This window comes from Amphiprion ocellaris, chromosome 17, assembly GCF_022539595.1.
Source record: "Amphiprion ocellaris isolate individual 3 ecotype Okinawa chromosome 17, ASM2253959v1, whole genome shotgun sequence".
Taxonomy (NCBI): Eukaryota; Metazoa; Chordata; class Actinopteri; family Pomacentridae; genus Amphiprion; species Amphiprion ocellaris.
The window spans coordinates 13,543,773-13,559,724 of NC_072782.1; the positions used below are offsets into that span (position 1 = coordinate 13,543,773).

Below are 15,952 nucleotides of genomic sequence, written 5' to 3' on the forward strand. Positions count from 1 at the left end.
ACATATAGGCTCTTAAATGTTTATTAAAAAGTAAAAAGCATTTAAAAAAAAAAAAAAAACAACTTAGGCATTTATTGAGTCACTAAAATACTGTAGAGTACAGACCACATCAGCATGATTATAAGCATCCTCTGGTAAATGAACAACCAGATACTGATGTCTCTCACCATATGGACTTCAGGAGATGATTGGGGGATGATAAACTGTGACCTACTGGTTGGGTTCTCTCTGTTCTCATGTTTCTTACATGTTTGTCCCATGACAGCCGGGTTGTAATGTTTTTTGAGCAACACACCATACTATGACGTTTTTACAATGATGGTTCTACTATGGAACCAGTTTGACATGTTCAGGTGTTCTTTATGTGAAAACTCAGAGATTTTAGGTATCAGAAGGTGGTTTTCAACTTTCTTTAACTTTCTGCTTCAACTTTAAACTAAATTTCCTTCACTAACCCAGCCCTCTGGACTCCCAGTAAGCTGTGTTCCTATTGGCTGTCCAGGTGGCTGATTGGTGTTATCAGGAACACCTGAGCAGCTCAGTGTCTTCCTAATTTATTCAGCTGCAGACAAACATTTACTCTGCTTCTCTTCCCCACTGAACTGGGTTTGGCTCCGTTGCTTTAGCTTGTTCTTTAGGCGTTGGCTTGCAGCTTCCAGCAGTAAAATCATCTTTAATGTGTTTCTTGGTATGTTTTAGGGCTTTGTACTGGATAGTTGTCTTGGTAAATGAGGTTCTTTAGCCACAGTTAAGCACATGGTGCTAATGTGTGCAGTGATTAGTGGATTTGCTCCAGCTGAGTTGTGTCTTTATCTTGGCTGTAGTGAGTCTTTAGAGGTTTCTGGTTAGACACATTCTGTGTTCTTGTTTGTGAACCAGCGTTGGTTGTCCAGAAGGTAAGAGTTCCTGTCCTGATTCTCTGTTCTCAGAGATTCTCTGGTAGGCTGCAGGAGACTTTAGTGTTTGGGTTGTGCTAGTTTGGTTTTTGTACGGTTTCATTTGGACGACTATCTTGAGGCCCCTCCATGTGGTTTAGTGAGGTTTTCTGGAACAGTTCTACAAAGCAACCTGCAGCAGAAGAGACTTTGAGAGTTTTTAGGAAGTTCTGGAGACCAGACTTTAGAGCAGCAGAAACATTTGTCAGTAGTTTGAGCAGGAGAAGGTGAGCTTCAGAGTAGAAATGAGACGGAAACCTTCTTGACCCGTGTGGTGAGGTCCTGTACCAAGAGTTTGAGCAGGTTGTAAAGAGTCTGTAGTTCTTTGGTCTGAAAGCACAAGAGTCGACTCATTAAAGGAGAAAACAGGAGATATTGTTGGTTCTTCTGTCGCTCTGCAGTTTCCTTAGACTGAATATGAAGTTTATATTTTAAATGATTTCCCATGTGAGCCCAAGAAGACTTCAATAAACTCCCTCCATCCCCTGGACACAACATATTTTATTACCATGTTAAATGGTTTTTGTTTTTTTTTTGTTTTTTTATGTTTTTGAGTTTTAATCCTAGTTTTAGCATAGTTTTTTCTCTTTGCTTGTTTAGTTTTGTCATCTCTGTAAAAGGTGCTAAACAAATAAAGCTGAATTGATAAACTGAATAATTGACTAACTCATGATTGTGACAACAGAAGTATTTTCATTGTGATTTAAGGGTTTATTTTATTTTTAAGGTTGGGGTTAAAATCTTGACAGAAAAAGAAGATTAAAGAAATAAACTACATAACAAAAAGCAATTAAATCAAAGGAAAAAAAAATAATACAATAAAACTTTTAAGATTTAAGAAATTTAAGATGTAATTTTCTAATTAAACATTTAATTTTTTAATTAAATGTTTTGTCCTTTTAAAGGATTAATAATCTAATTAAATGTTTTGCATTTTTTAAAATGTTTAATATTCTTGTTTAATTTTATTTTTTAAATGTTTAATTTTGGAAAATAATTTATCTGTAATTTTTAATATTTGTATTTTAAAAATTTTGTTTAATTTCATAATGACGTATTGTATCTTGTTGAATTATCTCATTCAATATTTTGTCTGTTTAATAGAGTTAAACATTAAATACAATTAAATTATATATATATATATACCACCTTTTAATGTTTAGTTTTCTTTTTAAATGCTTCATTGTATTTTCTGTTTAATTCCCATTTGAAGTTTTATTGTCTTTAAGATGTAATTTTCTAATTAAACATTTAATTCTTTAATTGTTTTGTCCTTGTAAGGGTTTAATAATGTGACTAAATGTTTTGCATTTTTTAAAATGTTTAACATTCTTCTTGTTTAATGGTATTTTTTTTTTAAATGTTTAATCATGGAAAATACTTTATCTGTAATTTCTAATATTTGTATTTTAAAAATTTTGTTGAATTTCATAACGACATGTATTGTATCTTGTTGAATTATCTCATTCCATATTTTGTCTGTTTAATAGAGTTAAACATTAAATTACATTACATTCTATTAAACAGACAAAATATGGAATGAGATAATTCAACAAGATACAATACATGTCGTTATGAAATTCAACAAAATTTTTAAAATACAAATATTAGAAATTACAGATAAAGTATTTTCCATGATTAAACATTTAAAAAAAAAATACCATTAAACAAGAAGAATGTTAAACATTTTAAAAAATGCAAAACATTTAGTCACATTATTAAACCCTTACAAAGACAAAACATGGGTGCCCATATAGCTCAAAGGGTTAAGTGGGTGACCCATGTGCAGGGGCTGGTCCCCAACGCAGTGTCCCGGGTTTGATTCCCGCTTGCGGCCCTTTGCTGCAAGTCTTCCCCTGACTCTTTTCCCCCGTTTTCTGTCTGTCTCTCACTACGCCTATCCAATAAAAAGCTGAAAAAGGCCAAAAAAGACAGAACATTTAATTAAAGAATTAAATGTTTAATTAGAAAATTCCATCTTAAAGACAATAAAACTTCAAATGGGAATTAAACAGAAAATACAATGAAGCATTTAAAAAGAAAATTAAACATTAAAAGGTGGAAAAACATTTAAAAAGAAAAACCTTAAAGATTTAATCGAAAAATTTTATATTGGGAAAGAAAAAGAAACTCAAACAAGCCGATAAAACATTTGAAAAAACAATTAAATATTAAAAAGACAAAACATTTGGAAATCAAATCAGACATTAGAAAAGAATCAAAGGTGAGAAAAGAGCAAAACTAAACGTTTAAGAAGAATCAAACTAAAGACAAAACATTTGAAAGACACCAGTTAGACTTTAGAAGATCAAATTAAACAGAAGAGGCAATAAAACGATCAAAAAGAGCAAAAACAGATAAAGGTCTGAAAGCGTTTTCTAGTCTGAAACGAAAACATCAAGTTGTTTCTTCAAACATTTCCTCTTTCTATGTTCTTGGTTTGATTGTGGATAGATTTACTAAGAACTCATTTCAGAAAACTGCTTTCCAGATAAAGTCTACTAGTAGTTGAAGGCATGTATCAAACTAATGTTACCTTCTGATCTCCACAAACTTTACTGTTCAGTGAAGAGAATCAAAGTTTGTTGAGGATTTCTAAAAAACCCACAGGTGAAGGTCTGAGAAGAACTCAGATGGATGGTCTAAATGTGAAATCAAGACTCATGGTCACAAGTTTTAAGGCTTCTGTTAACCAGAAAGTTCAAACTAACAGAGAAGTACTGAGAAACTTTTAAAATTTCAGTCCTCAGACTGTCTGAAGGTTCAGACTAACAGAGAACTACTCAGGAACTTAGAAGATATCAGTCCTGGGACTGTCTGAAAATTAAATCTAACAGAGAACTACTGTGGGACTTAGAAAATTTCAGCCCTCAGACTGTGTGAAAGCTCAGGTCCTGAGGACTCGGGAGGTCTGGAGGCTTGGAAATTCTTGGAACTGAGGGTTCAACCCTCCAGCACAAAGGCTGAAGTCCAACCTCCTGAGAAAAACGGTCGAGTCGAGACTCAAGTCAAAAAAAAAAATCGAAAATGGCAAAAAATAAATGATAAATGCGCAAAAAACCCAAACTTTAGTATCTGAGCGAGTAGCTCAGGGGATAAGAAGACAGACTACCAACTGGAAGGTCGCAGGTTCGAGACCCACCACTGGCACTTTTCTTTGTTTGTCTTTGTCAGGATTTTGATAAAATTTAGGAAGGGTCTGGTCTTGAACCAGCGACCTGCAGCTCCATAGGCAAATCCTTAACTCACTGAGCTACAGATCAGATGAAAAGAAATGATTTCGTCGTCCCTTTGGCATCGTAGTTTCTGAAGTGACCACATGGGCAGAGCCAAGGCGGAGTCTGGGTGGAGTCAGGGCGGAGAGTAGGCGGGGAGGTGGGTGGCGGCCTCCCCCCGCTACTCCCCCACCGCCCACCACACCTTCCCCCGCCCGACGAGTTCTTCGAGTCTCCACGATTTCTTCGAGTCTCGACAGGTTTTCCTGAGTTTCTGGAGTTTCCACGAGGTCGGAGGCAGAAAAAGTTGTCATGAAGAGATGTTGAAGTCAGCCAGGATGGAGTGACTTTTTACAGCGACTAGAAGGACAACGACTAGAAGAGCAGGTCTTTAACCACCATCCATAAAATCCATGGAGTCGCTCCAGAGAAATGAAAGGTCAACTTTTATCAACCTCCATCCAGATGTTCAACTTGATATCTTTGACTTTTTTAGCACCACAAACCTTTAGTATCACACTTTATTATCATTTATTAGGACTTTAATGGAATCCACCAGCAGATTTAGTTTTTGTTGACAAACTTTATTCTTGTCATCGTGGGACTGCAGTATTTAAAACTGTTCCTTCTATTGGACCTCATGTTTATTAGTTTTAGTGGAGAAAGTTATTTTAGTTGTCGATTAGTCTCTTAAAAACCAAATAATAAATTGGATTAGTCAAGAGGTTTAAATTTCTTACTTTGTCATATTTTAAATATGACAAACAATATAAAAATAAAGTGTCGAGACAATTTGACCTGTATTTAGCGTTATATAAATAAAATTGAATTCAAATTGTATCTTGTAATGTTGGAGTAATTCAGCCATATATGTTGGAAAACACATTTTCATTGTCCATTAATCTGTTGATTGTTTTCTCCACTAATTCATTTCTTGTTTTGGTTTATAAAATGTCAAACCCAAATATATTCAGTTTACTGTCATAAAAACCAAAAACATTTACATTCATGATGCAGGAATCAGGCAGTTTTTCACTTTTTATCTTAGTTTAGTCAGAAAGATGGTTGATAATGTGTGAATTGTTGCAGCTTGTGAGCCGTAGAAGGTTTTATTCTTTGGGGCCAAGTGTCAAAAAACATTTAGAAACAAACATGAGCAAAGTACTCAAAGGTTTGAACATCATTTGCATGACAATGTCTAATTAAAGGACATTTATTTCCAACGTAAATGTGTGATATTCATCCTCTGGAGCTTTCTTTTCACATCGTCTTCCACCTGGACTGGTTTGGTCGGGAGCATGTGCAACAAACATTTGAAAAACTGCACTTTAACATCAATGAATGACACTGAAGTTTAATCTCTACATAAATGAGACTGAGTCTGGATGTGCTGCTCTGTCATTAACTCCTAAATTTAGGGAAAGTTCAAACAAAAGAGGACAGTTCAGAGAAGACTTGAGAATGAGCTTATTTTGAACAAACATCTCAGACTTTCTGAGCTTCAGCACCTCTAGCAAGATATTTTAACAACAAGCAACTCAAGAGATCCAGAAGTTGGAGAGAGTTAGCTTTAGCTGAGCCAAAGAACATGTGGGACGCTAACCTAGCAAACATTTCAGACTTTTCTCTGTGAATTCAGAGAAATAATTTACTATTTAATGACAGAGCTACACATCTTAACTCAGTCTCATTAAAACAGACTCTAATTCAGTGTCATCCATCCATATTAAAGTGCAGTTACCCAAAATGTTTGTTGCATGCGCTCCAACAAAACCTGTCCAGGTAGAAGGGCACTTTGACAAACAGGAAGTGGAAGATTCCAAGCAGACTTATAGAAGGGGGAACCAGACTGTACTAAGTGTGGTCGAGTATAGAGGGGTGTTTTGTGGGTTTTTAAGGCTGATAAAGATTATTAGTGAGACATTTGGAGTAGATATTCGTTTGCAGTAAATGAAAGTATTTAAAATCTTGGAGTTAAACTTAGAAGAACACAAACTCTAACAGAAAACTTTGTTGATACGTTTTTGTTTTGTTTACAGATGTTAAGTTAAAGGAGTTTTATTCGTGACGTATAACCAATCAAATCACTCCAGAAGACAGAGCGACCATAGGTAGATCAAGGTTCAGAGCCAAAGTAGTGCCATTTTTAAATTTATTTATTACCGTAAATCAGTTCAAAATAAAATACTGATAATCAGTAAATCAGTCAGTCCACAATTACTACAATTCTACAATGTATGTCTCTTTCCTTTGACTTGTTATTTGTACAATATACGATGTGTATTATGGCATTTTTTCATACCAAAGGCTATACTATGATGTTTTCTAAGAGACATACGATGCTAATCTGTTTGTTCTGGTCCTGGGCCACTGCACTCCTCCTCTGTTGTTTTCTGGATTGTACTCAGCTGCATGACTTCGTCCACCCGGCCTCCGTTGACTCGTCCCGCCTGCCGTCTCTGGAGCTGAAGCTGGATTGGAACAGACCAAAGTACAGTCCAATCACGATGCCAGCTGCCTCTCAAAAGGCTCCTTCATCTGGCAGGTGGCGGCACTTCTTCTGAGGGGAAGCTGAGCTGGCCGGGCAGAACTTTGGAGATGTGTTCCAGTGGTTGGTGGATGTGTGGGGAGATAGAGAGGGACCTTTGAATTGTTCAGAAAGGAAAACAGGGAACTCACTGGTAGTTTTAGTTTAGGGTGCTACTGCGGTGTGTTTTTGGGCTTGAAGAGGTGAACAGGATGAGTTTTTTTTCGTATTGATTATCTTTTACTTTGTTCCTGGTTGGAATGCCCATCAATGTCAACATGAAGTTCACTTTTAGTTCTGTTGATTTATTTTTATTTTACTAAAACCCATTTGTTTTTAACCCCCTCACATGTTGTGTTGTTGTAAACTTACTCTTTCAAATAAATTCTTGTCTAACCCTCTGGAAACCAGCGTTTGGACTGTTTTTGTGTTGCTCCTCACCTACTGACAGCTGTGGACTAAAGGCTATACTGTGATGTTTTTAGAGCGACATGCTATACTTTGATGTTTGTTGGGCGACATGCTATACTATAGGCTTTTTTAATTGACATATTACTGTGACGCTTTTTTTGTTTTAGTTTTTTTTTTTTTTTTTTTTAGCAACATATAAGAATTCGAACAGTTTTAAAAGTTACTATACTTTTACTTGTCCAATGAAATTATTATTCTATGGCATTTTTTAGATGACATATTATATTCTGATATTTTCTTGAATTACATACTATTTTGACAATATACTGCACTATGACATTTTTTGAACCACATATTTTAGGCAACATCCTATCATTTTGCACTTTTTGAACCACATAATAATCTATGTTTTGTTTTTTTTTCTTGCCAACATTCTGTACTATGAACTACAGGCCATACTATGTTATTCTCGAGTAAAGCATACTATACTTTGACCTTTTCTGAACTACATCCTATACTATGGCGTTATACACAGAGTGCTTTGGTTACATGTTGATTTATAATCTAGATTTTTTTCTGTTTTGTTTTTTGACAGGATTACCACAGACCTGACCGTGAACACCGTCGACACCCACCTCAGGGAGATGCTGCCTAAGATCTCAAGGGTGCTTGGTCGTGGTCTTTCTGGCACGTACTCTTCCAAGATGAGCCGGGAAGTTTAACACTGATGGAATGACACCAGGTCTAAGCCGACAAACTTCCAATTCCTCCTCAACCCATAGTCTCTGGGAAACCTACATGGAGTAAGAAAAGTAGACAGAGAAGTAATTAAGTCTGTACACAACATATTAAAAAGAAATCATGCTAATAAATTAAGTACAAAGAACCGAATTCGCCAATATACTGGAGACCAGAGCTATTTAATTTGATAAGTATAACCTTGTTTAGTAACATTTCAATTATTTGAGAGCCTAAAGAACTGCCTGTAATCCCAATCATAAAATGGGTTTGGAGGAAGAACATAGATGGTAATCTGGAGATACATGAGTTAGGCTTTATAACTACTATTGGTAGTATTGGTGGTAGTAATAGCAATGTGACTACTACTAGTAGTAGTGGTGGTACACACTACTGCTGCTGATACTAGCACTGCTACTACAACTTGTAATACTATTACAAATGCTGATACTACTTCTACGACTCTAACAGCTGTTTATACTACTACTGCTGCTTGTACTTTTAGTATTACTACTACTGCTTGTACAACTATACTACAGCTACTATTAATCGTCTGGTATTTGGTTGTCAAGTTGCTAGCTCGCCTTAGCGTTTTGCTAGTGGCTAACTAGTTAGCTCTCATAGACTGGAAGCTCTCAACAACATTTCATCGTGAAAAAAGAGCCAAAAACTATTCTTACCTATGAAAAGTCATTCCAAGTTTCCTTGTCTCAATCGTACGACGCAGTGTGTAACTGTATGCAGCACAGTGAGCCGGCATACCTGTTGTTTCCGTTTTCACGCCGTCTACATCAACGGAATGCACTGAAACTTTGCCCCCACTAGCTTAGCCTCGCTGTAGCACGCAGCTCAAAGGGGCGTGTCCTATCTACTCATTCATATCTATGAGAACAAGGGTGGCTGCACATAAGGACGCCTGACGTTGATTAGCTGCGTAAATACCATTATATACAGTCTAAATACGTATGTGAGTCGCATCATTGGCTGCAGCAGCCAGTCACCGTCACTCACTGACTCACATTGAAAAATAGAACAGAATGAATTGTTATGTGTTTATTTTATTTACAATTGAGGTTGCATTTGTGTGTGTGTGTGTGTGTGTGTGTGTGTGTGTGTGTGTGTGTGTGTGTGTGTACAGCGCAGATTTTCTGTGCGCGGAGACCGTGTCAGCAGTGCGCAATGGCGCACGCGCGCAGCTTAGAGGGAACAGTGGTCAGCAGGATGAATGTCTGTGCAAATTTTTCTGGTGGTTGTTGATATGTTTCAGTCTGTGACAACCTGTGGTATATTAGTACCCAGTAATTAACTGAAACCGTGTTTTATTTTAAGATTTGCTATTTCATAGGTATGACAACAAGTATGGACAACAACCACCAGCCTTCACAGGGAGAAGCTCCACATTGTTCCTTTCCCTTCAGAGCTGTGGGGCTTTTCACAGGGGACATGCGACGGTGTGGAGAGTGGGTAAAAAGTAGGTAACAATCTATGTGATCTTCTGTTAGATTAAAAGTTAACAAAAGTAGTAGATTCAAATGAATATGCTTTTTCATGTTGATCGATTTGAGCCTTAAGAGTCATAGCGGGCATCATCTATAACAGGACAGTCTTTGGTAATCCAGCTACCGGACTGCGTTTTCCGAGGGGTGGCCCAGGTCATGTTCGTGAACAACCCTCTCAGTGGGCTCCTCATAGTGATCGGCCTCTTCCTGCAGAACCCCTGGTGGGCTCTGAATGGTCTGCTGGGGACCCTGGTCTCCACTGTGTCTGCCTTCATGTTGGGACAAAACAGGTCATCTCTTTTTATCTTCGTGAAAAAGTAGAAAAACATGTTTACCTCCTACACAAAGCCATTATCACTGTCTTTCACTTCTGTTCCCTCGAGCTTCACTTTATTTAGCTTTTACACTTTGCTGTTTTCACAGTTTGTTTCTCATTTACCTGTGTTTGGCACTCGTGTTAGTCACATCTGTCATATTCTCCTCAGGGAGGCCATATCAGCGGGATTATATGGCTACAATGGAACGCTGGTCGGCATACTGATTGCTGTGTTCTCCGCCAAAGGAAGCTGGTACTGGTGGCTGTTCCTGCCAAATGTGTTCATGTCCATGTTGTGGTATGTGTGTTCTTCTAAATGCATTTGCTCCAGACTGTAAACATGAAAGAGACAAAGAGAATGACACGTGGTAGAGGTCAGGAACCATATATATGACTATAATTTTTCTATTTGGAAAGAAGTGACGCCTCACTAACACTGTCCTCTCAGTTACTGCTGCTATACCATCAATGTTCATGCAGTTTATCACCATCATCTGAGCACTCTCTACTTACTATATCATGCTACATCTTGGCCATTTTATATGAGTGTCTGAATGCTGAGGATGTTGGCATTATAATGCATCATTTTATGTCATCACATTAAAGAGAGTTGTAAAAGCAGCACCTCGAATTGTAGGATTGTGAGCAGAAAGTAATATACGTGCCATAACAGGACTTTTTCTTTAAACTGTTGAATTTTGGAGTGTGGATATAGCTACACACTCAGATTTTGGACACTGGGATAAAATGATAGGCAATAAACGAAGTGCACTACATAGTAAACGGTGAGTGAGTTTGGACACAGCTCTGATTTTTGCATCTATAAAATGCAGCACATTGCATGGAGGGGTTGTTAGCAGATTCAAACACTGATTTACACACCATTTACACAAGTTTTTAAAGCTCAATTTTAATATTTACTCTGTAATAGATTTAAAATTTGAGTTGGAGCATAAAGATTAGAATTTAAACCCTGGTTCTGATGCATTGTATGACATAACTTGCAGCCTGTGCGATTTACGAATTGCATTGTTTACCATCATGCCATTTTAAACCCCAAGGTGACGACATTAAATGATGATGATTATAAATATGTGTCCGAAATTTGGATTTACTGCTCACGACTGGGTAATCTATTTAGTATCCGCTATGAAGGGAGCAGAGAATGAGTGAATGAGTGGGTTTTGGTCACAGAGGCAAAAAAGCAGCTTTATATTTCTAGAAAGGGACCTTCAATTTTTCCTACTGAAATGACAACTGATGCTGGCAGATTTTATCAACCGAAGTCAGCTGATTAAGCCTTAGCTTCATGAGTTTGCTATAATGAAGGTCTTAAATATCTTTTGTGATCACATGGCTTTGTTTTTTGCACCATTCTTCACACTTTCACTCTCGGTGTTTTGATTTTGAAGAGCTATAAAGGACCTTGCAGAGAGTAGCTCATGGTTAACACTTGCTGAACTTTGATTGTGCGATTGCTGTTCAGGTGAGAGATTTTAAGGAAACAGTTTGTTCCTAATGTAAAGAAAGGATGCTGTTCTTGGCATTCAAATTCCTGCATAAATCCTCCACCCTTTAGGTAAACATATGATAATCAGGTCAGGATTATAATGTCACCCTGGTGAGATTCGCCTTTCCGCCCAATCAGTAATTTGTTTCCTGTCTCTGTTCACAGCCCAGTGGTCTCCAGTGCTTTGTCTTCAGTTGCCAGTAAATGGGACCTCCCAATATTCACCCTGCCCTTTAATATTTTGGTGTGTTTACACATTGCAGCTACAGGAGCTGCTCATCCGTATTTTCCAGAGGTATAGTGCAGCAGTGCTACACATACAGGAAAGCGCTTAAATTGTTCAAAAAACAAACTTGGTTTTTCTGCTCTTTCAGGTGGATATTCAGCCAAACAACCACCTGCACCATCTAAATGACTCCATCCAAAGTCTCACTATTCCTCAGGTGACTGTTGCTCGTCTGCTACAATCTGAGTTATTATGGTGACGTGTTTTGTGGCATCTTTAATTAATAAAATGCGCTAACTGGTCTAAATGGAGGCTTCCTGTTGTCAGCTCTTCCTGTCGGTGCCGGTTGGCGTTGGCCAGGTGTACGGCTGTGACAGTCCTTGGACAGGAGGTCTCATCCTTCTGGCCCTGCTGCTCTGCTCACCAACTCTCTGTTTCCATGCCATGTTGGGTTCTGCTGCTGGCATGTTTGCTGGTAAAAGACTCACAACCATTTGCATAGCATGCATAATGTCTGCCGAGGCTACACTGTGAGCTTTGGTTCTTCAAAGGGCACCGTGACGTTACATTGAATGAACCGTGGCATGTTCTCCCAAATCAAGATTCATAGCCTGTGTATATTCCATTTTTTTACATTGTGTAGTTGTTTATTTAATAATACTTCATTATACAGATTGTTGTGTTCTTTGTGGTGCAGGACTTGCTCTGGCTGCTCCTCACAGGGATATCTACACAGGGCTGTGGGGATACAACAGCGCTCTGTCCTGCATTGCTATTGGAGGAGTCTTCTATGTTATAACATGGCAAACCCATCTACTAGCACTGATATGTGGTAAGATTGATGAAGAGTATGATAGTTTGTCATGTGATAAAAGGTTTTCCTCAATAAATGTGTCTCTTTGTAGCACTTTTCTGCGCGTACATGACGTCAGCCACCTCAAAACTGATGTCTGTGGTAAGTTAGACTTTTTCTTCCCCAAGTCAAACTCCATAATCATCACCCCGACGCCGAGATGTCTCTCATATCATGTGTCATGCTCCCCTCTTCCTACGACATCCCCTTCTTTCAGCTTGCATTACCGGCCTGCACGTGGCCTTTCTGCCTGTCGACTCTCATCTTCCTCCTCATTTCCTCTGAGATCCCTGCCATCTGCAGACTGCCTCTGTCTGTGGTCTCCTACCCCGAGGAAAATCGCCGTTACCGGAGACAATTAAAGGCCTCAGAGGAAGCTCAGCACAGTCAGCAGAACGGCAGCCAAGAAGAGGCCCGGCCGAAGGAGAAGGGACGACCAAATGTCCAGCTCCAAGCGGAAAAGGGCTGCAGTGAATGTGTGTGATTTTTAGAAGATGCTAGATGTTTAGAAGATGTTTGTCCTGACATTTACCTCTGTACAAGATTAATTGCAGAAGTAGCACAGTTATGTATAATTTTTGACATTTCCTGCCTTACATAAGCAAAGTTGTTACATAAATCGCCTAATTTTGTAGTGACAAATGTTTTCTGAATACCTTCATCTGTAATAATTTGTCTATACTGCAGAGGGCAGCACGTTGCAAGGAAACATAAGCTACAGTGCATGAAAATCCAGCAATGCTGAGGGGAAACACTGTGCAGATCTTCATGTGCACCAGCAGCATATATTGTTAAGCATTTCATTTTGCAAATAAAGCCATTTAGTTATTCACATACAACAGCCACACAGCAAAAATGGGGGGAGGAAGCAAACAGTAAAAAACACTTTCCCCTCTCAGCAGCAGAATCTCAGTGGTTGCTGGTGGAGGATTTAAAATGCAGCAGTGTTTCATCAGTGCAGACAGTGAGCTGCAGGGGAGATTTCATGACGTGCTCCCCCTGCAAAAACACCTCCTTCACTGCCAGCCATTATCCATCACTGCCTTCTGTACTCCAATCTGTCCTGTTGTCTTCTCTTGTCATTCCTCTTTGTGTTTTCAGCTGCACCTCTCCCCCAATTTAACCCGTTTTTATCAACTTTTGCTTATCTTCTACTTTTCTTTTCCTCCAATTTCCCCTCTTCTGGCATTATCTGTCTTCTTCTCCTCATTTGAGGGCAAACTTCTCCTTTTTCCTCAAGAAGCGAGAAGATTTCGATCTCTGTGAAACCAGGCTGCCGAGGTGTCAGCTTATGAAAGAGCTCTGTCTGGGTCAGTGTCTGCAGTGATATTTACAGTCATGAGTGTACCTTTATGGGTCTTTATTGCCATCTGCCTGTGTGTGTGTCTATTGCGCCAGTGAGGCACATGGCATTCGTCTAGCCACACAGAAGAGCCAGTCACACTCGCAGACATGTGTGGGAGCTGCAGTACATCGGGGGAGAAGGTGCGAGACGAGAGAAGGGGACCAAGTTGGAAAAATGAGAACATTTCATTTTTTTCCCTGGTGATAAAATATGACTTGTTATGACTGTGTTTTTTTTCTTGTTGAATGTCTAATATGCATTTCTATTGTCAGCCACTCTTTGAACACAATACCCCCTCAAATTAAATCTACTCAAACTCTCAAGGCATCACAGAGGAAAATTTTCTTCCTAATACTTTCTCTGATCTGCTGCAGCCTCTAGGTAAGAATGACCTCAGTCGGTAGATTTCTCTGTGGCCTTTTTCACAACGTCGATTCATCCAGTGACCTTTGAAGGACGGGGTAAGTGTTGGCAGTGGGACGATGCGAGATGGAGTTTGTGTCACTTCGCCTGTGCTGCTGCTGTGTGCACTCAGCAGTGTGATTCACCTTGCAAAAGCCCCCTGCAGGCAGCTCCCACTGCTCTCACAAAACAGAACAGGGAAGAGGGTTCGGGGGTGAGACAGGTCTTAACCCGTGAAGGATGAAACAAAGCAAAAGCACAGCAAAAAAACAAAGAAGAGCTTGTGCTTGTGTCTGGAACAAAATGTCTACACCGGCTCCTGTCAGTTAAGAATAGCAAGTCTCATGTAACAAAGTAGGCCAGAGTCTTTCATAACTGTTGGTAAAATCTGACAGTATTAACAAAGAGAACATAATAGCAGCATAAAGGACACAGTAATGGGAGTACAGGCCTATTGTGTGTCTGTCTAATGGTGATCTGGTTGGTCGCACAAAGTAAAGTTTCTCTAATTCTACTGACTTTCTTCATGAAACTATGTGCTGCACTACATTTTTGCTGTATTTTTCCATTTCTGTTTGAGGTTGTATGCCTTTTATAAAATATTTAAATAGTGAGGAGATGACAGGATTTAATCCGCAGGTGTGTATTAGTCACATTGTGCAGTCTTTGAGCGTCTGAGGCTAAGCTTTGTAAGCCTTCCTCTTTGTGTCTCCTCCGCCCTGTCAACCTTCGGTGGGTATTCAGTTGTATAGTTGTACCAGGTGAAGATGCAATAAGGTTTTACGCTTCCGTAAATAAATAATTTAGTAGCAGGATGTTAGTGAGGTTGTAGCAAGGACAGAGCTTTGAAACAGCATTTAAACCTTCAGGTTTGGAAATTAAATGAACAGGAAGTATGATGCAGCAGTTAAACAACACCGTAAGATGCATTTTATATCTGTATTTATTAAGATGGATGGATGGATGGATGGATGGATGGATGGATGGATGGATGGATGGATGGATGGATGGATGGATGGATGGATGGATGGATGGATGGATGGATGGATGGATGGATGGATGGATGGATGGATGGATGGATAGATAGATAGATAGATAGATAGATAGATAGATAGATAGATAGATAGATAGATGCAAGTAAGAAAACAATCAAATCTGATCCTTGTTGCTAAATGTTATATATTCAAAAGTACATTAACAGTAAAAACAAATTCATTGTTCTGTTTACATACTTTACACATACACTACTGTTCAGAAGTTTGGCAAGTTCAGTGAAGATACCATTAAATTAATCAGAAATACAGTCTAGACATTGTTAATGTGGTACATTACCTTTCCACCTGGAAACGACTGATTTTTAATGGAATATCTCCATAGGGGTACAGAGGAACATTTCCAGCAACCATCACACTGTATTCTAATGCTACAATGTGTTAGTTAATGGTGTTGAAAGGCTAATTGATAATTAGAAAATCCTTGTGCAGTTATGTTAGCATATGAATAAAAGTGTGAGTTTTCATGGAAAACATGAAATTGTCTAAGTGACCCTAAACTTTTGAACAGTAGTGTAGATAAATTATGTACATATTTATATCAGTTTTGCTTGTAAATAGCAATTATCTAAAGGTAAAATCAATTTTGTCTCATTGTCACATTTTAAGTTCAATTTCAAACACCTAAAGTGGCAAAAAAACAAATGCTAACATTCCTTTCGAACCATGTACCTCTGCCTGTACTGATTTATATTACTTATTACTAAAACTACTAACTAATAATTTACTAGAAAGGTTTTAGAAAGATTTTTTTTTCATAAAAGGGCGTGAAACATTATACAACAACACTTATTTGGTTCCAAAAATCTATTTACCTGAAAACTGGGGCACAAACAGAGACAGTGGTTATTCAATGCTCTGCTACCACTGAACATACAAGAGCAGCAAACATCACAAGAACACTGGGCTGCATGCAAGCTGTC

At 38.5% G+C, this 15,952-nt stretch overlaps 1 protein-coding gene and 1 long non-coding RNA gene across 2 annotated transcripts; one reads left to right on the top strand and one right to left on the bottom strand.

Moving 5' to 3' along the window:
- Positions 1-6,384: 6,384 nt before the first annotated feature.
- Positions 6,385-8,686, bottom strand: LOC129347320 (uncharacterized). Its single transcript, XR_008599350.1, has 3 exons — positions 8,507-8,686; positions 7,724-7,882; positions 6,385-6,793 (listed from the first exon to the last, which is right to left on the bottom strand). It is a non-coding gene; the product is annotated as an uncharacterized LOC129347320 (long non-coding RNA).
- A 475-nt stretch (positions 8,687-9,161) lies between these two features.
- LOC111569824 (urea transporter 2-like) lies at positions 9,162-14,334 on the top strand. Its single transcript, XM_023272222.3, has 9 exons — positions 9,162-9,297; positions 9,426-9,615; positions 9,811-9,939; positions 11,317-11,446; positions 11,526-11,594; positions 11,705-11,852; positions 12,075-12,209; positions 12,283-12,332; positions 12,448-14,334. The coding sequence occupies exons 1-9, from the start codon at positions 9,174-9,176 to the stop codon at positions 12,712-12,714; spliced, it is 1,242 nt and encodes a 413-aa protein (XP_023127990.3). The 5' UTR covers positions 9,162-9,173; the 3' UTR covers positions 12,715-14,334.
- Positions 14,335-15,952: the final 1,618 nt, after the last annotated feature.